This window comes from Cervus elaphus, chromosome 2 (genome assembly GCF_910594005.1).
Source record: "Cervus elaphus chromosome 2, mCerEla1.1, whole genome shotgun sequence".
Lineage (NCBI taxonomy): Eukaryota > Metazoa > Chordata > Mammalia > Artiodactyla > Cervidae > Cervus > Cervus elaphus.
In genome coordinates, this window is record NC_057816.1 from 14597831 (window position 1) to 14623457 (window position 25627).

At 52.9% G+C, this 25627-nt stretch overlaps 1 protein-coding gene and 1 non-coding gene across 4 annotated transcripts in view; one reads left to right on the forward strand and one right to left on the reverse strand.

Moving 5' to 3' along the window:
- The window catches only part of NFRKB (nuclear factor related to kappaB binding protein), a 30806-nt gene extending 6236 nt beyond the window's left edge, over nt 1-24570 (forward strand). The window contains exons 4-26 of one of the 3 annotated variants that reach the window (XM_043873105.1): nt 4219-4346; nt 4992-5166; nt 5712-5813; nt 6418-6491; nt 7312-7396; nt 7735-7915; nt 8124-8232; nt 8461-8587; nt 8844-8909; nt 11345-11424; nt 11530-11576; nt 12063-12123; nt 12742-12916; nt 13793-13899; nt 14639-14762; nt 14924-15003; nt 15094-15314; nt 15410-15677; nt 16281-16493; nt 18691-19458; nt 22056-22162; nt 22782-22917; nt 23025-24570. In XM_043873105.1, the coding sequence (XP_043729040.1) occupies nt 4219-4346; nt 4992-5166; nt 5712-5813; nt 6418-6491; nt 7312-7396; nt 7735-7915; nt 8124-8232; nt 8461-8587; nt 8844-8909; nt 11345-11424; nt 11530-11576; nt 12063-12123; nt 12742-12916; nt 13793-13899; nt 14639-14762; nt 14924-15003; nt 15094-15314; nt 15410-15677; nt 16281-16493; nt 18691-19458; nt 22056-22162; nt 22782-22917; nt 23025-23150 (3560 nt within the window). In that variant the 3' untranslated portion in view covers nt 23151-24570. The remainder of the gene's footprint in view (nt 1-4218; nt 4347-4991; nt 5167-5711; nt 5814-6417; nt 6492-7311; nt 7397-7734; nt 7916-8123; nt 8233-8460; nt 8588-8843; nt 8910-11344; nt 11425-11529; nt 11577-12062; nt 12124-12741; nt 12917-13792; nt 13900-14638; nt 14763-14923; nt 15004-15093; nt 15315-15409; nt 15678-16280; nt 16494-18690; nt 19459-22055; nt 22163-22781; nt 22918-23024) is intronic. The other 2 variants (XM_043873110.1, XM_043873117.1) reach the window with 2 other exon arrangements.
- On the reverse strand, nt 12270-12341 carry TRNAC-GCA. The gene has a single exon. It is a non-coding gene; the product is annotated as a tRNA-Cys (tRNA).
- Nucleotides 24571-25627: the final 1057 nt, after the last annotated feature.

The following is a 25627-nucleotide window of genomic DNA, read 5'->3' on the forward strand; positions in this document are numbered from 1 at the left end:
TCCAGGTTGTGCTCATGGTTTGTGTGTGGTGTGTGGATTTCCTGTCTCTCAGCTCCCTAAATCTAGGACCTTTTTCCCCTTGTCTTTGAAAATACATTTGTGACAAGCCCAGGACACTTGAATTGTAAAATGTCTTGCTTTCTGGGGAGTTACCATTGCTTCCTCACGATGTAAATTTGGGTTAAACATTTTGCCAAGAAAGGAAATGGGAAATTTCATCCCCCCACCCCTCCCCCACAGGGGGCATGTGATGTCAGGTTTGCTTTTGATCACTTGGTTCTGTGGTGTCTGCCGGGCCTACTGACTGTAAGGGCACCTTTCTCCCCCTGTAATTAATATGCAATCTATAGGTCATATTTAGGGACCATGTGATAATCTTATTTTCAAAAAGCCTTTGTTTTCCCCAGTGGTTTTAGCACCCACCAATTCTTTCCTGAATCTGTAATTACACTGGGGATTCCAGAATGGGTTTGGGATTACGCTGAAGTCCCCTTTGCTCCCTGTCCTATGGAGAGTCACAGAAGGTGCTTCTCCCCTTCCCGCTTTCTGGGGTGACTTTGCTTCAGCAGGAGCCCCTGAAAAACACCACCTCTTGAGTTGTGTTAAACTGGACAGTTTGACAGCTGCAGAAATATTGGAGAGAAAAAGCTTATCATTTCTTACCTCATTATCTTAGGGGTTCAAATGAGTGTTCCCTTCTTTGGTGGGTTATTAAGGAGGATTTCCCCTCTGGTTGGCCAAGGTTTATGTGGCTGAAGCCACGTCTCAGGTGGGAGTTAAGCTGGTAGGCCTGGTTGGTGGTTGAGGCCATGTCAGGGACTGTCTGTGACGTTGGCATGTTTCCTTCCAAATCAAAGTGATGGTCCTGGTGAGGATGCAGACAAGGAACGTCAAGGTAGGAGTTCTGTGGTTCTCATTGTCCTGCATCTTGTTTCAGGTCCAGTGTTGATCAGGATGGCTGCGTCACCATGGTTACTGTGGTTATATGTCTTGACCGAGTTGGCATTGCTGCCAGTTCTCTTACCTTTGGTTTTGTTTTCCTGGTAATGTTTTAGATAGACTCCTTTTTCTTCTTAAGCCCAGATGCTACTCAGGCTCCCCGGTCTTCTGTTTCTGAGGAAAGCCTCATCTGCCAGGGACTCGGCTTCCTACTTGTAGCCGCACCCCAGTTCACTGTGGTCATTGCCCGCTCACCTACTTGTCTTGGAGGAAGGACCTTTCTTCGTTTAAAGCTGACCCCTGCTCTTGCTCTTTTCATGTTTTGCGTCCTCCGGGACCTCATTTCTTAGCAGTTGTTCCACCGTGTGTATTTGCTGTACTTGTTCTTTTTCAGTCTGTAGATGGGATCAGGGATCTCACACTGAAAAAGTCCTTAACCATTGTCCCCTTCATCATCATCTGTCATTTTCCCTTTTCTCCAAACTTCTGGCAAGACATCATAGCTTGCAGTCCTTGGGGGGCTGTCTCCTGCACCTGTCAGCACCTTTCTAAATTTTAAACTTCAAACCTACAGAAAAGTGATAAGAATCTGTCATTGACACCCACATACTCCTCACCAGGTTCACCAACTATTAACATTTTGTCCCATTTGTTTTCTTGTCCTTATGGTGCTTATTACCACTATTTTTAGTTCCCCTGAACCGCTTGAAAAATCCTAATTTTTCAGCATTCATCTCCGAAAAGCAACACTCTCTTAGGTAACCAGAAATGATCAAGTTCAGAAATACATAAAGTACTGTATTGAATTTAAATTCTGAATATCAGTATGAAATTTAACACTATTATGCTACTGTGTGGCCCATATTCTTATTTTGCTACTTGTTCCAGTGCTCATTTTTGCCTCTGGTCCATATTTCTTTTCAGTGAAAATGCAGTTTGCAGATCAGCAGATGATTTTCAGTTCTCTTCTTAACCCATCCGTAATGTCTGATGTCTTGACCATAATGTCTGATGTCTGAAGTGAGACCTTCGCCTCCCCACTTTGCACTCGTGGCCCTCCCGTTCCTGACTTCCTGCTGGGCCTTGCACACCCTTCCAGCATACCCCTCTCTGCTGAGTCCTCATTGACTCACTGTTCCTGCCTCTGCTCCTGCCATTAGGCCCACTCTCCCTCCTTACTTGCCTGCTCCCATCTACTAGCTCTTCTCTGGGAGCTCCTACTGGGGCTTCTTCAGACACCATCTCCACACAGCCACCAGCGTGAGCATCTCAAAGTTTCAGTTTTCAGAATATTTGCCAATTGTCTTCACTTGGAATAAAATCCACCACCTACCAGGCCCTTTTGCCCTCTTACCAACCTCACCCAGAGCTGTAGTTGCATTTTCCACTGCTCTGTGGCTCAGCGCGGGCAATGGAAATACTACATGAGCCACATGTTCAGGTAAAAAACTTCCAGTGACCACATTAAGAATACTAAAACCAGTTGATTTTAATGATGTGTTTTCTTTAGTTTGATGTACTCAGAATTCTATTTTAATAGAGCGTTTGTCTGTTGTGGTTGTCATAAGTTGGGGAAGCTAAAGACTGAAGGAAGGTCACATCAGAGAAGTACAGAAGTAAAGAAGTAGAATTTTGGTCCAGTTCCTGTATGTCAGCATCAGTAGCATTAAACTCTTGCCTCTTTCCTTACAAGTCAAATTCCCTATTTCTCTACAGCAGGCAGCGTTACAACGTGGTGGCTGAGAGCTTCAGCTCTCGAGCTGGGTGGCCTGTTTCCAGACTCAGTTTCCCCTTTCAGCTGTGTGACCTTGGACAAGTTATATACTTTCCCCACGCCTCAGGCTCTTCTGTAATGTGAGAATGTAGTGGTATCTTCTTTATGCAGGGAAGAGGGGTTGTGAAGATGAGGTGAGTTACTATATGCACGGCCCTTATATGGTGGCAGTTATGTGTCAGGTGCTGTTCCAAGTGTTTGCTCTTATTGATTACGTCGGAATGTCATTAAAGGCGGTTCGAATAAAAACAGACATTTTGATGCCGTGTTTTAGCTCTCTGAGATTAGGTGTTCTATCTGTCTCCTTAAGTTCACATTGTAGCACCCTGCTTAAATCTAGTATTCCAAAACGGACTTCTCTCACTGCAGCTCCCACGATGGCACCAGTCGCCCGTGTCGAGTGATCTGGGTACCACGCTCCTCTTCCTGCCCCAGCATCCAGGCTGTCAGCAGGTCTAATCTTTGTCCCTTGAAATACATCTCAGGGCTCTACTGCTGCTCACTTAACCACTACTTAACTGATCAGCTGACATATGCCTTTCTTCAAGGTTGTGGAGTTGTAGTCATGCTCTTAATTCTAATAGGGGAAAACAAGATGATAGATAAGCAAGTGTGTCTCGGTGTTACGCACTGCAGAGACTCAGGAAGGGTAGTGGCCCTGGGAGTGACACGAAGGAGCTGTCTTGGGTGGTAGTTGGGTAGGGCTTCTCTGATGAGCTGCATTTGGACAGAGGCTGCGTGAAGATCTGAGGAGCAAGCTGTGAAGACACTGGGTCTTAGCAGGAAGCCTTGCAGGTGGAAGGACGCTAAGGAGAAAGGCCTCGGGGAAGTATGGTGCACTTGGGAAATAGCATGGAGGCCAGTGGGGCTGGGGTGGAGGGAGCAGAAGGGAGGCTGGTGGAAGAAGAGGCTGCGATGCATGGGGCCCGCATAGCAGGGTCTGTAGGCCTCCTGGGGCCTCGGCTCTGCACTGGATGTGGGGGGACAAGGTGGGACCAGGCCACTGTCGGCCCTCACCTGGACCACTGCGGTGGTGACTGTCTTTATCTTTTGCTCTTGGTTGTGTTATTCTCCTGCTTCAAACCCGTAGAGTTCCCCAAGCTATACAGTAGGTTCTCATTATCTTATCTATCTTATATGTAGTAGTATATATATATCACTCCCAATCTTGAAATTTTTTAAACATAAGAAAAGCTGAAAAACAGCATATACAATGCGCACCCATGAAACTGACCCATGTTCGTTAGTTGACGTTTCCCACGATTGCTCTAATCAGGCCTCATTTTATGTCGCCGCCTCTAGGGCGACTCTTCTTGCTCTTGAGGATTGTTCCAGGTTGGTTCCCGCACAGCCTCAGGGAGTCGAGTCCCGGCGTGTGTGCTTCCTGTGTCTCCCCGCCGCCCTTCGCGCCCCCTCCCCCAGCACCGTCCCCTGGTCAGTGCAGAGCTGTCCCCTCCCCCAGCCCACGTGGACGGTGGCTGACGTGGCTGTGCCTGTTCCTGCAGACGGACACTTCAACCCCGAGGTGGTCAAGTACCGGCAGCTGTGCTTCCGGTCGCAGTACAAGCGCTACCTCAGCTCCCAGCAGCAGTACTTCCACCGGCTGCTGAAGCAGATCCTGGCCTCGCGCAGTGTAAGTGTCCCCCGTCCTGGGAGCTGCGCGGACACGCACCTGGTGACCCGAAGCGGCGGGGCGGGGCAGCAAGGAAAGACCACGAGGAAGGAAGCTGCCTGTCCACCCCTAACACGGCCAAGTGCACCCTTCCTTCTTCAGCTGCATTTTCAGATGTGTCCTGATTTCAGAGATGTTAGGACAGAGGGGAAAAAGGATACGTCTTAGAATCGATGAAATGTCATAGCTTCTTTATTTACCCAGAGAGGTGGCTTTCAAGTCCATGGTGGGTCATTCAGGAGAACCAGGTTGCCCTCAGTTTCACGTCTGGGTGCCAAGGGGAGCCAGGTTTAGTGGCCCCAGGTCTGGACCAGCCTCGGGAGGCCTCAGGGTCAGGTAGTTATGATCCTTAGAGGACCTGTAAGTTTCGGTGTGAAAATACTCAGGTGTCTGGTGTAAGTATTCCTTCTCGATGGAGTAGCTCTCCGATTTGGGATTTTCCACCATAATCAGTAGAAGCCCCTTTTATTTGAACGTATTCATCCACGAGCATCTTTGTGATCGGAGGGAGGGAATTGAGCTCGTTGAAGAAGAGAGGGAAGCAGGGACTTGGGGGACCAGCCAGAGTAAGCTGCCAGGACCCCATCCTGTCTGTTGTGTTTGCAGGACCTGCTGGAGATGGCCCGGCGGAGTGGCCCCGCCTTCCCATGCCGGCAGAAGCGGCCCTGGCCGTCGCGCGCACCCGAGGAGCGGGAGTGGCGCACCCAGCAGCGCTACCTGAAGGTCCTGCGGGAGGTGAAGGAGGAGTGTGGGGACACGGCGCTGTCCTCCGACGAGGAGGGTGCGTGCCCTTGGGCCCTGGGGCTGGCGTCCGTCTCTACTGCAGCTGCTTGTCCGCCTGGAGCGGTGGGCACCGTTTCCCCACCCCTGAGATGAGGAAGACATGCCTCTGCACTGTGGTCTGTCTGGGCCGGGAGTGGAGCTCGGAGTCCCTGGTCCTCCCGCCCTGAGGCAGTCCCGCTGGGTGGCTGTGACTGCAGACCACTTCACTCCTGGCGCTCGGGGGCCCGCGGCCCTACTGCGGGCTCTCTGGTTCTGCCAGCTGCTCGAGAGGACTGCTTCCCCACAGGAGGGGCGTAGTGACCTGGCCTCCACAGTGACCCAACACCGTGGATGTCTCTCCTCCTGGAAAAGCTGCTTACGTGACCTCAGAGCTACAGTCTGACCGGGGTGGTGGTGGGGCGGGGGGGGGGCCCGGAGGGAGTGCTGGAACCTGGCTTCCTGCTTGTTGGCCTAGCCATCTTGAACCCAAACGACCACTTGGCCAGTCTCCCCTGCCGGGGTCCAAGGCCATGTTGGATTTACAAGGAAACTTTTCTTTTGAAGATCTCAGCTCGTGGCTTCCAAGCTCCCCAGCACGCTCCCCGAGCCCTGCTGTTCCTCTCAGGGTGGTGCCCACGCTCTCCACCACGGACATGAAAACCGCAGGTGAGCGCTGCTCTGGGCCCGGGGTGTGGCGGGGGGGTGTGGTGGTGGGAGCGGCACTGGCTTCTTCCTGCCAGGAAAGAGCAGTGTTCCTTAGAACCAGGAGGTTTGGAGAAGTTTTTGTTTGGCTCTACTTTTTTACAAATAGGCCAGCTAGCATTTCTTCCTTTACTATGAAAATTTCCCTTAGGATTTGATCAGCTGGCATTTTGGCCTAGAGAAAGCAGAATCTTAAAATAATAATACTAAGGGACAGTTTAATAATAGAACAAGAGTGGTAACCAGAGGCATAACAGTTTCTTGGCATGTCCACGGAATTAGAGAATATTTTTAATTGGATAGGAATCAAAGAAGACTGTGGAGAAACTTCTAGGCGTTTCAGGAAGCAGCTGAGTACGGAGGTTATTGTTACTGACCAGCTTACAGAAGAGCTGCAGAGTTGAGTCAGTGACTGTCCATATTTTAAGACTGCGGTACTTGCAGCACACGAGTCAGAAGGGAAACCCAGAAATGTCTTACTTTTGAATACTAAAGTGGCCAGGAAAACGTGAGTCTGAGCCCTCTGGAAATAAGGACTATCCATGTGGTTTAATTCCTTTTCCCTCAGATAAAATAGAGCTGGGGGACAGCGACCTGAAGATCATGTTAAAGAAGCACCACGAGAAGCGGAAATACCAACCAGTAAGATTGGAGGGGGTGGTCGGTAGCTTGTCAGTCTAATCTCCGAGCGGGCGTCCTGAGGACCATACAGGGAGTCACTGCGTCCTCAGTCCCCTTTCCTTGTACTTGTTAGAGGGCAGGAGCAGCATGGAGGCCCAGGAACACCGAAAATGTGAGGAGAGGACAAACACTTGGACTTCATAAGACATGCTCACCGTGTTGTCTGATCTAGCCTTTAGGACAGTACCGCTGTGTGAATCACTATGTCCAGTTTGCAGGTCTCAGAGAGGCCAGGGGGCTTGTCTTCTGCCTAATGGCTAGCAAGCAGCAGAGCCAAGCAGCAGAGCCTGAGCTCCTCCCACATTTTATGTTTCTGTTCCTCCACACCACCAGATCAAGGTAACGCCAAGCCAGAGAGTGCAGTGGAGGAAGGAAAGGCAGTCCTAAGGCAGAGGGGCGAGATGGGCAGAGTCTCCATGGGAGTTAAATCCAAGTTCTGTCTCTGTCTTTTCCGCTCACCATGATGTTGGGTGAATCCCTTCATTTCTCTGAGTGACATTGTCAGTCTTTGTAAAATATAGCATCACCTAACAGTACTATTTGAAGAACATATAAAGAATGCACGAGAGCTTTATGAACTTTAAATGCCACACATGGAAGGTTCTCCTCTGCCCTGTTAGAAAAAGCAGTAGTTTTTCTCTGTGTATGTTTTAAATTCAACACAGTTTCCTCAAGCACACCTGCCATCTAATTGTGTCTGTTAGGTACATGGGCAAAATCACCAGCAATGTCTAGCTCCTCTCTGGGGCCTTGACAACACATCTCTGAATATCGTGTCTAGGATCATCCGGACCTGTTGACAGGGGACTTGACTCTGAATGACATCATGACTCGAGTGAACGCCGGCAGGAAGGGCTCGCTAGCAGGTAAGAACATCCTGCAGAGCATCTGGCTGGTGTCTGCTCACACAGGCCTCTGCATAGCGCAGAAGGAGATGTAGCTGCAGCCTCCTCCTTGCTGATGGTCTTTGTTTCGTTATCGCCTCTTAGGGATTTGTAGGTGGAGAATGGTTATTAAATCACATCAACAGATCACTGGCTTTTAAAAGCACTCATTGGGTTTGGTTTTAAAAACAAAACTGTGTCTTATTACTGAGGCTTTTCTTTCATTTGCTAGTGGGCCTTGGGAAAATAATAAGCAGATAAGTTCCCTCATTTCCTGATGTAGAAGTTGTAGTTTCATGACATGTTGTTTTTTCTTCCAGCCCTATATGACTTGGCTGTCCTTAAAAAAAAGGTTAAAGAAAAAGAGGAAAGGAAGAAGAAGAAAATAAAATTGATCAAGTCAGAGGTAGAGGACCTGGCCGAATCCCTGAGCGGTCCCGAAGGGCTCCCACCCCTCTCGCAGGCTCCATCCCCTCTGGCCATACCTGCCATCAAGGAAGAGTAAGTGAGCAGAGGGGTTCATGGCTCAGGGCTACCCCTGTGCGGGTGCCTCCTCTGAGCCCTGAGTCCCAGGGTCCTGGGGAAAGTGCGTGGTGTGGTCCTTCACTGAACTGCATCCGTGACTGCTAGTAGGCTTGGAGGGCCTACAGCAACTGAGAGGTGTGGTGTGTTTTTTTTGGTGGTCCTTATCTTTTTCTTCCCTTACTAGGCCTCTCGAAGATCTCAAGCCTTGCCTTGGAATCAATGAAATATCTTCCAGCTTCTTCTCCCTCCTGCTGGAGATCCTGCTGCTGGAGGGACAGGCTAGCCTTCCTTTGGTGAGAGTTTAGGAAGAGCCAAGGGCACTGCGGTTTCAGGTGGTAGAAATCTTCAGCCGACTGTGGCTTGAGAATTCTGGGCTCTCCCCAGAGTTCTGCAGCCAGCTTGCTTTGTGACTTGGGCTCACTGGGCAGACACCGCCGGCTCGTTCCAGCACGGCCATAGAATTGCCGGTGTGTTGAAACAGTGGAAATCTAACCCGGTCCTGCCTTTTCTCTCTCCCTCAGCTAGAAGAACGGGTTTTGGATTGGCAGTCCTCTCCAGCAAGCTCCCTCAATAGCTGGTTCTCCGCGGCCCCCAACTGGGCAGAGTTGGTATTACCAGCCCTGCAGTATCTTGCTGGAGAAAGCCGTGGTAAGGTGCTTTTTTCTGTAGGGTCAGTATCTCCCTCCCTGCCACCCAGGCCCGCCTTTATCTGATTCTCCTGTTAGAATGCAGCCTCACTGCTTGCATCCATCATGACTCTGCCTGACGCCATGCGGCGATGGGCTGTGCTGCCCTGATACGCCATTGATGCACGGAAGTGACCTCCCAGCCCAGGGCAGTCGGTGGTTCTGGGCTCAGACTCTCTGGCCTGTGTGGCTTGCTCATGGGCGTCCATTTCTTGTAGCTGTGCCATCCAGCTTCTCTCCGTTTGTTGAATTCAAGGAGAAAACCCAGCAGTGGAAACTGCTTGGTGAGTACTGCATACCACTGACCTGTCACAGAGGTTCTCTTTCTCTGGTACCTTCTGGGCAGTACAGGCCATGAGAATGTTGAGGAGGGCAATGTTAGGCCTTGTTTTGCTTAGTAAGAGGATCCTTCCAGGCCCTTAGGAACTCGCACGGTCTAAGTTCGTGAACCCCAGTGGGTTTTGGCTAAGGTGAAGTTGCCCTGTGTCCCGATGCTCCCCAGGGCTGCTGAATCGAAATCTGTGGGGTGTCTTAGAGTAGCACCTGTGTTTCTATCATTTGTATCTGTGCCTTTAGGGTAACTTACAGATGCTTTTCTTTCCTAAAATGGGCTTTGTTGTTGAGGATAATGTGTCAGGCAGCCCCAAGTAAGCTGTTTCTACAAGAAAGGCTTCCTTTTTTATAAACTTGTAAAGTCCCACTTACCACATAAGCTGTAGTAACGTGTACTTGAAATAACTTGGTGATGAGAGGAAGATTCGTGTTGATTTCCTGTGGAAATACTATCTCTCTCCACTCTGTCCAGTGGTCTGTGAAGAGAAACACAGAGAGAAGCTTGTGAAGCAGTAGGTTCATTCCTTCCTTACAACAGTGATTCACCTTCTAGGTGTCAGGCGGTGTTAGGTGTTGGGGGTATAATGGTTGATGACGTAAACAGTGTGCTCCCCTCGTGGATCTTAAGACTTGTTTGGGGAACAAATAACTCAAATAGCAAACGTGCACGTTCTGTGAGGGAAAGTGCTGGTAGGGGTAGTAATGAGGCATTGATGTGGTGTGCATGCAGACTTCGAGACAGCTGTCCTGGGAAAGGTCATTTGAGCAGAGTTCTTCACGATGGCTAGGGACCAGCCCAGCAGCGAGAGGGGAAGAGGCTCCCGTGGAGGGAGTGGTGTGGGTCAGTGGGGCGGGGAAGCTTCCTTTCAGGATCACACCAGCCTGCAAAGAGATAATGATAATCTGGACTTGGGTAGGGAGAACGGATGAACTTCAGAGTTTTAGGTAAAAGCTAGAGAGGTGGTTATGGACTGTGTGGTGAGTGAAGGAAGAGGGTGTCAAGTGTCACTGGTGCTGGACTTGGACCTGGTGAACGGACTCCGCCATGGGCAACTGGGGAGGATGTCAGGCTTGGTGAGGGTGAGGAGCATGCGTGTGGTTATGGACATGCTGCCTTGAGCTTCCTTTGGGGTGTTGAGTGGATGGTGGGTTTGGAGTCCAGACCAGAGAGTCAGGGTAGAGAGCTGTGGGCATATGCAGTAAGAGAAGCCTGAGGCATGGGCCCACTGAGGAGGCCGGAGGGCCTGGGATGAAGCCTTGAGAGACTCTGAGGTGGGAGAGGCAGAGGGGGACACCGGAAGCAGTGACCGCAGAGTGGGGAAGAAGCCGTGAGGTCTGACTCAGGGGATGGGGAGTGTTCATTAGCCACCATGGTTCCTACAGCTCAGGAGGTCAAGACAGGGCCTGTGGACATGGAAGAAATGGTGATGCTCTTGGAGGAGTGATGCAGGCTGTGGCCAGAGGTGTGCTGAGGCCATGGGTCCAGCTGGCGTGGGGCCGGGGGCAATAGGCCTGACCCAACCAGGGAGTGTCTGGGGCTCGTGGGTCAGATGCTTCTGCTGCAGCTGCTCAGCTCTGCCCTGTGCAGGGCAGCCAGAGACCGGACGTAGGCAAACAACCACAAAGCTGACCTCTATGTGCGCTGTGGAGAGTTGCATGTCCTGGCTTTCAGGGCCCTCTCCTGCAGCTCTCCTCCAGTTAGGGAGACAGTGGATCTGGACCACGCTTTCTGCAGTGTTATCTGTTGTTGTTATTTATTTAAAAAAATTTTTCGTTGGCCGTGCTGCATAGCATGTGGGATCTTCATTCCCTGATCAGGGTTCAAACCAGCACCTCATGCATTGGAATCACAGAGTCTTGAGCACTGGACTGCCAGGAATGTCCTGGGAAACTTTAAAAAATTCTGATGCCTGGGCCTTCCCCACACCTGTTCTGATTGGTTGGTTTGAGGGAGCCTGAGCCTCGCATTTTCAAAAGTTTCCAGGTAATCCCGCATTACCAGGGTTGAGAAACTGGATTAGGCATCTTGAAGATTCCTGTTTTAGAGAATGTCAAGGTCTAGTTGTGATTGTGGGAGTGGCTGAGGAGTTAAGGTGCTGACTAGACAGCCTGTGTGGATGTCCATCAGACACTTGAAGTTAATCCTGTCAGGCTTTTAATCCCTTCAAGTTGGTTTCAAGTTAATTTCTGAGTGTTGTCAGACAGCAGTCCACCTTCATCCTGCCTGTGGACGTCCAGGCCGAGGGTTCTTCTGTACACAGGACCATTGCCATGGTCCTGGCAGGTTCTTCCTCAGGCATAGGTACAGTGAGGAGGAGGAAGTGGGGTCCTTACACTGTGCCTTTAGATCACACTGTTGTTATTTTTTGCCTTTTTGTTCTAATAGGCCAGTCCCAAGATAATGAAAAGGAGTTAGCTGCACTCTTCCAGCTGTGGCTGGAAACCAAAGACCAGGCCTTCTGTAAGGTATGTTGTTGAGAACCGCCAGCTCTCTCGTCTTGGGCTTCCAGAACCCTTGAGTTAACTGGAATTCTTCAGTCCATTGACCTGTCACTGTTTTCCTTTCTCCAGCAAGAAACTGAAGACAGCTCAGATGCCACAACGCCTGTTCCTCGGGTGTGAGTATAGCAGTGCCCTGACTGAGGCTGGTGCCCCAGGAAACCCTTGTCCTGGTCCCGCCCTGGTTGTGCTGACATGTCCTTGTATGTCAGAGCCAGAGAGATTGGGTCCCTGGGTCCTTGCCCACCTCAGCCTCCCCGGGGGGCAGCATGCTCCCAGAGTAGGAGTGTTGCCCCAGGAGCCTGAGTGGCAGGATCCACCTACAGGTGTGTGCTTTCCCCTGGTCTCCCTTCAGTTCCCGTGCAGAATGGTGGTTCTGGGTGCTGGAGAAGGGCTGATGGGTCTGGTGGTTCTGGACGCTGGAGAAGGGATGATGGGCCTGGTGGTTCTGGGTGCTGGAGAAGGGGTGATGGACCCTGGTGGTTCTGAGTGCTGGAGAAGGGATGATGGACCCTGGTGATTCTGGATGCTGGAGAAGGGGTGATGGGCCTACTGGTTCTGGGCGCTGGTGGAGTGCAGTGTACCCATGGGTCTTTGTGTTCCAGAAGGACTGACTATGTGGTGCGGCCCAGCACGGGGGAGGAGAAGCGAGTTTTTCAGGAGCAGGTGAGAACAAACTGGAAGAAGGGAAGGGAAGTTGCTCAGTCGTGTCCAACTCTTTGCAACCCCATGGGCCTACCATGCTCCTCCGTCCATGGGATTTTTCAGACAAGAGTACTGGAGTGGGTTGCCATTTCCTTCTCCAGAGGATCTTCCCGACCCAGGGATCGAACCTGGGTCTCCTGCATTGCAGGCAGACGCTTTACCATCTGAGCCACCAGGGAAATCCTTGAACAAACTGGAACCCAGTGTAAATCTCTGTGTCTGCGAGACCATGTGAAGAGATGCTCTGAGCCCAGAATTCTTGGAAGCAGCTCATACTCTTAACCTCAGCTGTTGCTTTAGTTGGGATTGCTCTTCCGGAGCAGAGAGGATGTGAGGAAGGGAATGAGAAACCTTTTGATGTTTTTTTCTGCAGATAACCAAACACATTGACTTCTTGATGACTTTGCTAGTGACTGGCCTTTGGTGGTCATCCTTTCCCCACTCTGGTCAGCTCAGTGGTCCTAGTGGAATAGCCTGATTCCTCCTTGTTCCAGTCTCTCCAGGCCAACCCCTTACTGCTCGGGGTGGCTGGAGAGACCCCTCTGACTGACTCAGGAGCTCTGTCCGTTCTCTTGACAGGAGCGCTACCGGTACAGCCAGCCCCACAAAGCCTTTACCTTCCGCATGCACGGCTTCGAGTCCGTGGTGGGGCCCGTTAAGGGTGTGTTCGACAAGGAGACCTCGCTCAACAAGGCACGGGAGCACTCCCTGCTGCGCTCTGACCGGCCCGCCTACGTCACCATCCTGTCCCTGGGTGCGCCCCCACCCCCACCCCCCAGCAAAGGCTGGAGGGTCAGTGTAGCTCCAGGAAGCTTTGCAGTGGGGACATGGAGGGTGGGCTCCTGCCCAGAGAGTCACAGGGAATCCTTGGTTCCTTCCAGGAAGCTTTGCAGTGGGGACATGGAGGGCAGGCTCCTGCCCAGAGAGTCACATGGAATCCTTGTTTTCTTCCTGGGTTCTGTGCTCAAGTTTACGCTCCTTTAGGAATTGTTCAGTTAGCTTAGGTGCCAGAATTTGCTTCCTCCAGACTAGGATTTTTTTAAAGGTGAGATTTTTCACCTTTTTTGTACCATTAATTTTTGGCAGTCTGGTAACCTCTGGACCCCTTCTCAGAATTAGGTTTTTAAATGCCTGAAATAAAATGCACAGTTATGAAAGAAACCAGTCATATTGCAAAAATATTCAAGCAGGTTTATGGTGCAGAAATAGGTCTTTATTATGATAAATGATGTGACGTTGCCGCAGGTGGTGCGGCTTCTCTGATTCCTGCGTAGTGATGAGTAGGAATGATACTTTGAGTTGTTGCAGCAGCTGTGCTGTGGTAAGAAATCGTCTGATTTCTGTTACAACATCACAGCACTGCCAGCGTGTGGTTGGCAACGTATGCCAGCAAAGGTCGTGCCAGCCTTGGCTCACAGTGGGAGGAAATGCTAAGTTTCAGTTTAAGTTGTAATTTTCTCCTGGACCCCGTGAACTCTCAAGTTCAGGGCCTTCAGCCTTGGCTGAAAGTGTGAGGGGTGTGGAGGAAGCCACCCCCAGAGGGCCGTGTCCCCCTGCTGCTGGGTCAGCAGCTGAGGGATGGCTCCCCCAGGAACCCTGCTAACGTGCTCTTTGCTGTTTCTGGTGTCAGTTCGTGATGCGGCAGCACGGCTGCCCAACGGGGAGGGCACGCGGGCGGAGATCTGTGAGCTGCTCAAGGACTCCCAGTTCCTGGCACCCGACGTCACCAGCACGCAGGTGTGAGGGGAGGCGCTGCTCGGGTTTTGTTCGGGGGTTGTTTAAGGATGCTTACAAGGGGATACAGAATGTGTGTGCCAAGTCACTTCAGGCGTGTCCGACTCTTTGCTACTCTTTGCAACCCCATGGACTGTACTCTGCCAGGCTCCTCTGTCCATGGGGATTCTCCAGGCCAGAATACTGGAGTGGGTTGCCATGCCCTCCTCCAGGGGATCTTCCCAACTCAGGGTTCGAACCTTCCTTTCTTAATGTCTCCTGTATTGGCAGGTGGATTCTTTACCACTGGAACCACCTGGGAAGCCCACATGAGGGAATACAGACTGGAATAACAAATTTAATAAAACTGCTGAGGAATTTCCCGGTGGTCCAGTGGTCAGGATTCTGAGCTTTCAGTGCCAAGGGCCTAGGTTCAGTCTCCTGTTGGGAAACTAAGATCCCACAAGCTGAGCGGCGTGGCCAAAAAAAAAACCCAAAAGAAAGGAGTCTGGAGAAGGGTGAGCAGAGCTGCCCTGTGACCTTGCTGACGGCGAGGCTTGGCTTCAGCATCTGCTGAGGGTCCTCAACTCACCGTCCTCAGGGCGACTCTATCCCCCAGGACTCAATGTTTCTTGTTTTGCCGAGTGACAGGTGAGCCACTGGGAGTAGGCTCTGTGTGGGGACTGTGCCTCCTCTCCCCGACCCCGGGTTTTCCTCTGGCATCTGAGCTGGTGGTTTTCCTTCCCCTTGTCCTGGGTCTCAGGTGAACACAGTGGTGAGCGGCGCCCTGGACCGGCTGCATTATGAGAAGGACCCATGCGTGAAGTATGACATCGGGCGGAAGCTGTGGATCTACTTGCATCGGGACCGCAGCGAGGAGGAGTTTGGTCTGTGCCCCGCTAGCCCAGGGTGCCCTGACGTTCTGTCCCAGCCCCACCCTTCTCCTCCTTGGCATTCGGGCAGGACGCCACTGTGCAGGGAGACGGAGCCCTGGCTTTCAGTGAGACCACCCTCCTTCCTGAGCTCAGCTGCCCACTCTTGCCCACAGAGCGGATCCACCAAGCCCAAGCAGCTGCAGCCAAAGCCAGGAAAGCCCTCCAGCAGAAGCCCAAGCCTCCGTCCAAGGTGGTGAGTGACCTAGTGGGACGGCGGTGGAGGGGCCGAGCTGTCCCTGCCACCTTGCTGACGCCGCGTGTGTTCCCTCCCGTGTGTGTGCAGAAGTCCAGCAGCAAGGAGGGTCCGGTGAAGGTCCTGAGCGGCGGCCCGTCTGAGCAGAGCCAGCTGAGCCTCAGCGACTCCAGCATGCCCCCGACCCCGGTCACGCCCGTGACGCCCACCACGCCTGCTCTACCTGCCACGCCGATCTCCCCACCGCCAGTGCCGCCAGTGAACAAGAGTGGCCCCACGACAGTCTCAGAACCGGCCAAGTCTACGTCAGGGTGAGTGATTCTGCTTTCTGTTGGGCCTTCTCCCTGCAGGCTCCTTGTTCATGGTGTCCTGAGTTGTGTCTTGTTTCCCTGGGTGCTCCTCACAGTGTTCTTCTCGTGTCCTCACCAACCATGCCGCAGCTGGGAACCATGCTGTCCCCAGCATCCAGCCAGACCCCGCCGAGTTCTCAGGCTGCTGCCCGTGTCGTGAGCCACTCGGGCTCGGCCGGGCTCCCCCAGGTGCGGGTGGTGGCCCCACCCAGCCTTCCCTCCGTGACGCAGCCAGCGGGGCCAGCCCCGGCACTTCCACCGATGCCTACGGGAACGCAGATCCGCATGCCGGCCCCTGGCGCACAGGCCAAAGGCGGGCCCCAGGTAAGAGGGGCGGGCTGCTCGGGTGGGCTCCTGAGTCCGGTGGCCAGTCCAGGTCAGGACCAAGGACCTGCGTCACTGTTGCTGCTGATGGCATTTATCACAACAGCTCAGTTAATGCCCAGAGCCCGGTGGCTGAGTTGTGAGTGGTGTTTGCACGTTGGGAGTCAGAACTGTGGGAAGTTTAGTGATGTACCCCAGTTTGTGACATCAGGAACGTGGTGCATGGAGGTGGGATGCGAGAGAGGCCTGTGATTCTCGGTGTCAGGCTCCTTCTGACTCTAACCTTCTCCAGGCCACTGGCCGTGGGGCTGTAGACAAGGGCCTGCCTCAGGCTCCTGTGCTGCGAAGGGGTATGGTGTCTCGCCTCTCCTTGCGTGGTTAACGTGAGATGTTAGACCTGAAAGTGTTTCTGCAAGTTGAGCTCTTCTACCAGCACGTCAGAGCTCCACACTGTCCGTTTCAGGGGTAGTGAGCGCTCGGCACTGTAAGCTTAGAAGACCTCCTGGGGGAGTGCGTCTTGGGTGGTGACAGCTGGAGACCTCTCTGGGTGCCGGTCTGCAGCTTCCGGTCTAATTAAGCTCTCGGCCTCCTGCCCGGAACTAGACAGTCCTGGCCACCGTTCCGGTCAAAGCGCAGACAGCGACGGCCACCGTGCAGCGGCCGGGACCCGGGTCGGCGGGGCTCACGGTGACAAGTCTCTCTGCAGCGGCCAATCCTGCGAGCAAGCCCGCCACCAGCTCTCCTGGGGGCTCTGCTCCCAGCACCCCCACGGCGGCCGTTCTTCAGAACGTCGCAGGACAGAACATTATCAAGCAGGTACACGAAGCCTCTCTGGGCGGGTCCGAGTCCTTTGTCCAGAATCAGAGGACAGTTGGAGACCTTAGTGGTTTGTGACCTCTGATTCTGAGTTCATTTCTATTCAGGTGTGAGTTTCCAGCAAGGGCAGTGCAAGCTTGGGAGATCCTGATGCTGGGTTTTCTGTTTCTTCCCATGAAATTCAGGATTTAGTAGCTGAGTCTTTGGATTTGGAGTCAACTTTTCACGGATTTGCTTACCTAAAAGCCTGTAGAATAGCTGGACAGGCATTGTTGGCATTTCACTTTCTACTTGTAGAAACGGAACATGTCTGTCTGTGCTTTCATGGAGGTGTGTGCGTGAAGATAACCGTTGAGCTGCAGGGACTGGCTGGGCAGAATCGCGCCGACTGCTGAGGGCAGGGCCTGCGCGGTGCTGAACGTGCTGTAGATGCTGAGAATGTCATTCTCATGACACCGTGGGGCCGCCACTTTCGTTATTCCCCTTTTACTGTGAAGAAGCGGAACCACTAACGATGAAGCAAAGTTATCAAACGAAGGCTTCTTGAGTGCCTTCTGTGTCCCGGGCCCTGTGCAGGGTGTGGGGTCAAGGGGCGAATCACACAGACCAGGTCCCTGCTGTCCCGGGGCTTGTAGTGTCACCTGTCACATGGGGGACAGGCAAGTACTTCCGGGTCGAGTTCTACAAGGCCGTGACAGTCGGTCAGCGGCGTGGCAGGGTCAAGGGTGATAGGCTGAGGTGGCGGCTGATGAGAGAAGGCCTGTCTGGGGAGGGGCCTCTTGAGTGAGGTGAGCGAAGCTGGGGAGCAGGCCATGCTGCGCTTGGCCGGGCCCAGCCTCCCAGGCGTGGGAATGGCACATGAGGAGGCCTCCATCAGGAGTGTGTGAGGAACGACAAGAAAGCAGTTGGAAGCTCCTGAGCAAGTGTGAAGGTGTTAGAAGGCGAGGTTGCCAGCAGTTAAGTCAGGTCAGACTTTGCCTTTAATTTAGATGTGATGGGAGATATGGAAAGATTGTGGGCTGGGATGACTTGGCCTAGTTTTCACTTAAAGAAATTCCTGCTTGGGAAGGGAGCTGGGAGGGATGTTCAAGTGAAGAGAACATAGGTAACTATGGCTGATTGATGCTGATGTTTGATACAAACCATCATGATACTGTAAAGCAATTATATTTCAATTAAAAATACATAAATTAAAAAAAAAAAGAAACCCCTACTTTCGCACCGTGGGCGCTGGGAGCCCAGAGCAGAAGTAGGGAACCCACATGGGCGGGGGTAGCAGCCGTGTAGCTCCAGCATTAGGCATGTGTAGGGCGTGAAACGAGGCCTGAGAAGTGAGCACTCAGTGGACAGGGGTAGTGAGTGAACTTGACCGGAACACTGGGTCATGAATTTTGGGGAACAGGTTCACAATAGAATGTGAGGCGAGACAGGGGAGACAGTGATAGATAGCCTTGCTTTCGCTGAGAGCAGAGACCTGAGGCTGCAGGGGAATGTGGAGTGAGGCAGGGGTGGGCATGCTTTTGGGGGGGGGCAGCACTGTGACACTTAGTGGTCCAGCAGAGGTGGGGGGTGGCTCACTAGACACAGAGTTCCCAGCTAGGAGGGTCATACCTGTTGCATGTGGACTTTGGCCGTAGGTCAGTAGGCGTGGTGTGAAAACCTGGGAAGTCTGGCCCCAGGGCTTATGCCCTTCAGCACCGAGCCTGGTGCTGCCTCAAAGTGGAGGTTGGCTCAGCCATAATTAGATGTTTTTGAGACAGTAGGAGAAATGTGAGCGTGTCTTATAATATTTACCAGGTAGTTATTAGATAAGAAAAGATAGTTATTTTAAATTTGGTTCTGGGCTATTTTATGTGAAGGCCTGGAGCAGCCTTGGCTACCCAGGGACGAGTGTGTTGATGAGCAAAATGATATTTACCGGTTTACTTTAAAATATTTTGACTCCTCCCTCCCTCCACCCAGGCCCCTGAAGAGTGGGGAAAAGTAGATACTTCTGGCCATGTGGTGACTTCTGAAGCTGGTGGTACGCGAATTTGTTAGTCTGTTCTCTGCTTTGGTGACCGTCCTCCATTTTTCAAAATAAAAAGTTAGGAAAGTACATGAAACACACATCTCTTGCAATGGAGGTTCCCCAGCTTTCCCCTGAAACCCGTTGAGCCCCGAGAAGACCTCTGTCAGTGTGCTGCTTCCCCTGCAGGTGGCGATCACTGGGCAGCTTGGCGTGAAGCCCCAGACGGGCAGCAGTGTCCCCCTCACAGCCACCAACTTCCGGATCCAGGGCAAGGATGTGCTGCGTCTCCCGCCCTCCTCCATCACCACGGACGCCAAGGGCCAGACGGTGCTGCGCATCACCCCAGACATGATGGCCACGCTGGCCAAGTCCCAGGTCACCACAGTCAAACTGACCCAGGACCTCTTTGGGACAGGCGCCGGCGCCACGGGCAAAGGCATCTCGGCGACCCTCCACGTCACATCCAACCCCGTTCATGCCACTGACAGCCCTGCCAAGGCCGGTGTGGCTGCTGCCCCGTCATCCACTCCGACAGGGACCACTGTGGTCAAAGTGACTCCTGATCTCAAGCCGGCGGAAGCCTCGAGTTCAGCTTTTCGCTTGATGCCAGCGCTTGGCGTGAGCGTGGCCGACCAGAAGGGGAAAAACACAGTGGCCTCATCGGAAGCGAAACCAGCTGCCACCATTCGCATCGTGCAGGGCCTGGGGGTGATGCCCCCCAAAGCAGGCCAGACCATCACGGTCGCAGCCCACACCAAGCAGGGGCCCTCAGTGGCCGGTGGGTCTGGAACTGTTCATACGTCGGCCGTGTCCTTGCCCAGTGTGAACGCTGCCGTGTCCAAGACCGTGGCTGTGGCTTCTGGGGCGGCCAGCGCCCCCATCAGCATCGGGACCGGAGCGCCTGCCGTGCGGCAGGTCCCAGTCAGCTCCGCGGTCGTCTCCACTTCGCAGGCCGTGAGTAACTTCAGGGGTGTAGACTGGAAGCCCAGTCTGTCTCCTCTTTTGACCCGGACAGGATTAGTCACTAGATGACTCTTGTTTAGTTCTGAAACACATTTACGAAAGTGTGGCACAGGCAGTAGTTCCCGTAACAGCAAAGCAGCGTGGAGGTGCGTGGAGTAAATACGAGCTTTCTCTTCCCACCCTCTGGTTCCCCTTTCATGAGGCTCGTCACTAGTGTTGTTTTGCCATTTATCCTCCAAGTCCTTTTTCTGAGCGTTTTCATACATATGTACAATTTTAAGATTCCTATGAGAAACCTCAGTCTATATATTGTTCTGTTATTTGCTTTGTTCATTTAAAAGTACACCTTGGGGGTTGTTCCAGATTCTATGCAGAAACTGTGCCCTTTTAGTGACATCGCTGTCCCTTGTTAACACCGGTGCTACGTGGCCTGTTTGTGTGTGTGAACACGGGGCAGTGTTTCAGGAGTGGAGGTTCTTGGAGTGGGTCAGGGAGGTACGCTTTAAACATTCTGACACTCCCGCTGTGTTCAGAGAAAGACCACACCAGCTTACGCTCCATCAGCTAGCCTTCTGTTTCCCTTATCCCCTAACCAGCACTTGAGAGCCTGTTATGTAAATCTTTATGTCCCTGTCTTACTGGTGAAGAGAGTTCTTTTTCTCTCTCCCTCGTCTTGGGGGGGGGATGGGCGTCCCTTCGTTGGGGGGCTGGTGAGGGCTCTCCAGGAGTGAATGGGATCTTTGCCATTGTTTTTCTGGGGTGTTTTTCTGGGATTTCCATGTTGTGCGAGTTTCTACCGACCTTTATATTTCCCACATATTAGTTCTCATATGTGTAGAAAATATTTTCTTCTAGTCTGTCATTTTTTAACCTTGCATGTGAAGCCTTTTTGCTCTGCAGGTATTTTATCTGATCAGATCATCAGCATTTTCTGGTTCCTAGGTTTCACCATCTTATGCCTTAGCCCAGGGTTATGAAGATGTCGGTTCTCATTTTCATAAAATATTTTTAGAGTTTAAAAAAAGTATAATGGATAAATCCACTTGAAATGTATTTCTGTGAATGTCATGTGTGATAGAGCTCATCTTACATTTTTCAGATTATTCCAACATCGTTGAGTAGTATGTCTCTTCCCAACTAATTTGAGATACTACCCTTACCATAAACTAGATTCCTGTATCAACAGGTGTGTTTTGGGGTGCAGGTGTTTATTCTTTAGCCTCCAGGTAAGGGGCACTCTTCTGTATGGTGGGTGCATCTTGACAGTACAGAACACAGTCTGACTTCTCTAAGTAAGCTGTATAGTAAAACCTCACCAATTAGGATAAAATCCAGAGTGTGGGGAGAGGAGGACCAATACGGTAGTAAAGCCAGCCAACCAACCCTAAAGTGCAGTGTGGCTTTAAAGGAGATGTTTGTTCAGGTTCTCACATCAAAGAATTAAGCAACGAGGCGCTCACTTGATCCACTTTTCTCTTGAGTCCTTCTGACACAGGTGTGTCCCACGGCATCCAGCTTGTGGTCATCAGCCGGGGTGACTGTAAGCGGAGAGCTCCGGGTGGGCAGGCAGGTTGAGGGGTGGTGTCTAGGCAGCTGGTTACCTAGCTCACAGAGGGACGCTCGGTCGGTGGATGCTGCTCTGAAGTCTTCCCAGCACTGGGCTTCTTAAGACAGCAGTGCAGCCCCAGTCGGTTCCCTGAAGGCACCGCCTGGCCGTGTTCTCTGGCCTGCTGGCATTGTTCAGTGCTTTCTAAGGGGCTGCATACAGTTGGGTCATTTGGAAATCAGTGTCTGGCCCGGGAGACAGGTTTCCTCCTGAGTGCCAGACTCCTGTAGAATCAGCTTGCCTGTAGGAAATGTTGATTCCTTTTCTTTGCATCTTGTCAACTGCTCCTCTTGAGTTATTTTTTTCAAGTCAGATTTACACAAGATTTTACCATATATAAACTTTATCAACCAAAGATTAAAACCAGGCAACCTAAAAACTGGTGGCCGTGGTGACCTACGCTGACCATCCTGAAGTCCCAGACACGCCAGGCGTGTCCAGCTCCCTCTGCGCTCCTCCCACACTCCTAACTGTGGGGTGCACGTCTCTCTTGGGTGAGGTTAGTATCAGTGTCCCCAGCTCATCTCCCTCATCTTTGGGAAGAACAGCACCCAGGAATGTGCCCTGCTGTGCGCTCCCCTGTTCTGCACCTAACCGTGACAACTCCTGATCACCTCTGTCCCGGCTCAGGTCCTCTGCCCGGCCGCCTTGTGCCAAGTGTCAGGGTGCGTGGATGAGTGAGAGCCTCCCCTCTGGGATCCCTGACTCTCCTGTGTTGAAGGGAACACACGCTTTCCCTTGTGGCTCAGGAGCACGTTTTATCCTGATGCCGGCAGGTGCACTCTGCTGCTCTGATTCGGCAGGAAGGAGGAGGCTGACAGACAGATGACCCCTTGGTAGAGCATGTGAACCCTCATCTGGACCCCAGCCATAGGAGCACTGGGCCCCACAGAGAACCCCTCGGCTCCTGCGGCCCCTGGGTGACGCTGGGTGGTGGTCCTTGCCTCCTCCTTCCGATAAACCTGATTCTTTTTCTCTGTAGGGGAAGCTGCCTACACGGATCACAGTTCCGCTGTCTGTCATCAGCCAGCCCATGAAGGGCAAGAGTGTGGTCACAGCCCCCATCATCAAAGGCAACCTGGGGGCCAAGTAAGTGCTGTGGGGAATGGGGGAGGCAGTGCTGGGGGCTCCTGGACACGAGGGTATGGGGAAGGCGGCTGGTTTCCTGGGCTCCTTCATTGTGCTTGACAGTGTCTGAAGCACCCGAAGTTGTTTCAGGTGCTGGGGATAAAGTGAGGTCAGTGCTGCCATCAGGCTCATTCTGTAGGAACAGTGAACTAACCTCGTCTCTGGGGACAGAGCAAGGGACCGACAGGACTTACTGGGTGGAGGGCGGTGACCAGCGTGCTGTTAGGGAAGCTCCCCTTGAAGTCAGACCCTAGGGTGTGATGGCGCAGACGGCGAGGGCCTCCCTGGGGCCAGGCCTCTGTGGCTCTGACTTGACAAGAGCGAAGGTGAAGGCAGGAGTCTGGGTCTCAAGCTGCCCTGGGGCCGGGTTTCTGGCTGGGAGCGCACACCTCCCGACACCCATCCTGACCCCGGCCGGGCACCGAGTAGACGTCGAACCTTTTGATCCAGAGCACCAGGGGCCTTTGTCTGACATGGGAGTGTGGCAGCTGGAAGAAGGGGGGAATCTCTGGCTGGGGTCCTGTCAGTCCAGGCCTGAGGTCCCCGGGCCTGGGCCTGGCCTCATGCCTCTTCCCCACAGCCTCGGTGGGTTGGGCCGCAACATCATCCTTACTACCATGCCGGCGGGTGCGAAGCTCATCGCGGGCAACAAGCCGGTCAGCTTCCTCACGGCCCAGCAGCTGCAGCAGCTCCAGCAGCAGGGTCAGGCCACGCAGGTGAGGCCCAGGGCCCTGGCGGGGCTCGGGCTGCTCCCTTCCCCATGCGCTCATCCTTGCTGCGGGCCGCTGGCCATCTGCCCACCAGACACTCTTTCTGTGAACAGGTGCGCATCCAGACAGTCCCCGCATCCCACCTCCAGCAGGGAACAGCCTCCGGTTCCTCCAAGGCCGTCTCCACTGTCGTCGTGACCACGGCCCCATCTCCTAAGCAGGCGCCTGAGCAGCAGTGATTCTCAGGAAGACGTTTGGCGGCGGGACGCCACGCCAGTCGGCCTTGAGGCTGGGAAGGCAGGAGCGTGGTGGCTGCCTCGCCCCCCTCCACCTGGCTGGGTGGGGGTCTGTCTGAGGAAGGCCAGCAGCAGGACGCTGGCCGCTCAGCCGCGCTCGGCGGGGAGTGGGCCGCGCCAGGTGTCCTGGGCCCCCGGGCTCTGTCTTGTCTGGTCCGGGAGAAGTGTCTCTGGTGGGGGCGTGTGAACTCACCGTGGGCACACGAGCCCAGCTCTCCCGAGAGGAGACACTGGGGACGGGCTGATGTGACAGGTATGTGGATGGTGAGCGAGACTTGTTCTGTGCAGGGATTGTGTTTACCCTGGTCTTGTCTGTGATTGGTGGTCTGGGTCAGTGTTCTGTGTCCAGATATTTTTATGTAACATTTTTTGCAAAAAGCTGTTGTACATCTCTATCAAGTAGAAACCTGGGCTTAGACACGCCCCCACCCCCAAAAACGCGTCTTAAGTTGCTTCAGTAGTGTCTGACTCTTTGCAGCCCTATGGACTGCAGCAAGCCAGGCTTCTCTGTCCATGGAATTCTCCAGGCAAGAATACTGGAGTGGGATGCCATTTCCTTCTCCAGGGGATCTTCCTGACCCAGGGATCCAATCCAGGTCTCCTGCATTGCAGGCAGATTTACTTAATTTTTTGACCAGAGTGAAAGAACAGCAAGATTCCTAGTAAGTTAGTGGCTGACTTGATCGCTGCCTGGTAACAGAGTGGCCATGAGGTGGGGGAGAAACGTGGGCAGTGAGGTCATGTGGGGTCCCAGAAGTGGAATTAGTGTGGTAGCTCTGCTTAAAGACGGGCAGTCAGGATCTTGACTGTGGTCCACCCTTCACCTGCTGACTCTGTTGTCCTTGTCAAACCTGTCGACATGTACGTCCAGAGCCAGTGGACAGAGCAGGCAGAGGCCAGGATACATAACTGCTTTTGCAACACAAGCTTTATTGTGGTTCAGAGATGATATGTTTTGCTTTGCTCCAGAGCAAGAGTCAGCAAATCTTGCTCCTTGGGCTGGCTACCTGGTTTTGTAAATAAAGTTTTACTGAAACATAGCCCACACCCATTCACTTAGGTATGGTCTGTGGCTGCTTCCAGTTAGAAGGCAGAACTCAGTAGTTGTCACAGAGACTGCACAGCCTCAAGTCCAAAAAATTTCCAACATGACCCATTGAGTAGAACTTTGCTGCTTCTGCACCAGAATATGGTGGGGCTGGGGGGTATGTGGCCATGAGGCAGCACCAGCTGCAGAGGAGATAAGGGTCTGGGTTTATTGTCATTAGCTCCTGACTGTTCACGGTTCTCAGTCTCCACTGAGCCATAGGCAGAGCTCAGAATGCTGTTTTAAAATGTAATTAAAACCACTGGTTGTCAACAATATGTGCCTCTTTCATATCGGAATGGGCGTTGGGTGGTAAAGCTTTTCTGCAGCCATGGGGCTTTCCTGTCTCTCAGGAAAGTATCTGGGTTATTAAGAAAGTTTTCCTCACCCATGAAAGTTCCGTGACAATCTTTGACGGGGTCAGGGTGAGGAAGTGGAGTTGGAGGGCAGAGAAGTGGAATGGCATCTTTGGGAGGGGTTGCTGGCTGGAAGTTGAGTATCAGGCAAGTTGCAGTGGTGCAGACAAAGTTAGAGCAGATCACTGGACTCAAAGACGTTTGATTCCTAAAGCAGATCTGTGAAACAGGCGCAGTCATCCCTCTTTCAGCTGAGAGAATCTGTGTCTGAGTTGAGGTTAGAGAGAACCAAGATGTGAGTGCAGTTTTCTGGTTGTAGGTCAAGCGCCCTCTTTGCTGCCTTTCTGCGGGGAAGTGATGTGTTCTGGTGAGACCTGGTGGCCGCCCTGAGCCGGGAGGGGTGAACCTGGGGGCCAGATTGCAGGGGTGAATGGGCGGGGCGGGATGGAGCTCTTGGTGGGTGGTGGAGGGCTGGCGCAGAGAGGAGGTTGGTGATGGGGAGAGGTGGAGCCTGCAGGGAGGGAAAACGGCCTCTGAGCTGAGTGAAGGAGGGTATGTCCACATGGCGTCACTCCCTGCAGCACGTTGCACGTGGAAACCCCGGGTCCTGGTTTCCGGGTGAGAAAGAGGCAGTAATTTGAGGAATCCTGGCTCTGCTATTTACTGCTGGTTAAAACAAACCCCTTCTGAATTTACTTAACAAATGATTTAATGATGTGTCCAGCCTCAGCCCTCACCCCCACTTTCTGCTGAAGTCACCTGACTCTGACTGTCTCCTTGGTGCCCACAGACGTTTACATGCTAGCAGACAGGTTTTTTTCAGAACCCTGGTGATGTGTGGCCTGGTGCTACCTGCCCAGCCTGTCTGTGGGTCCCCGCGGTGGCAGCCCCGCCTCCCCCCAAGCTGCTCGAGTGACGCTGTGAGCACAGGCACCAGCTCTGGCTGCTTCTGGCAGCCCTCAGGGGTCTTACAGAGA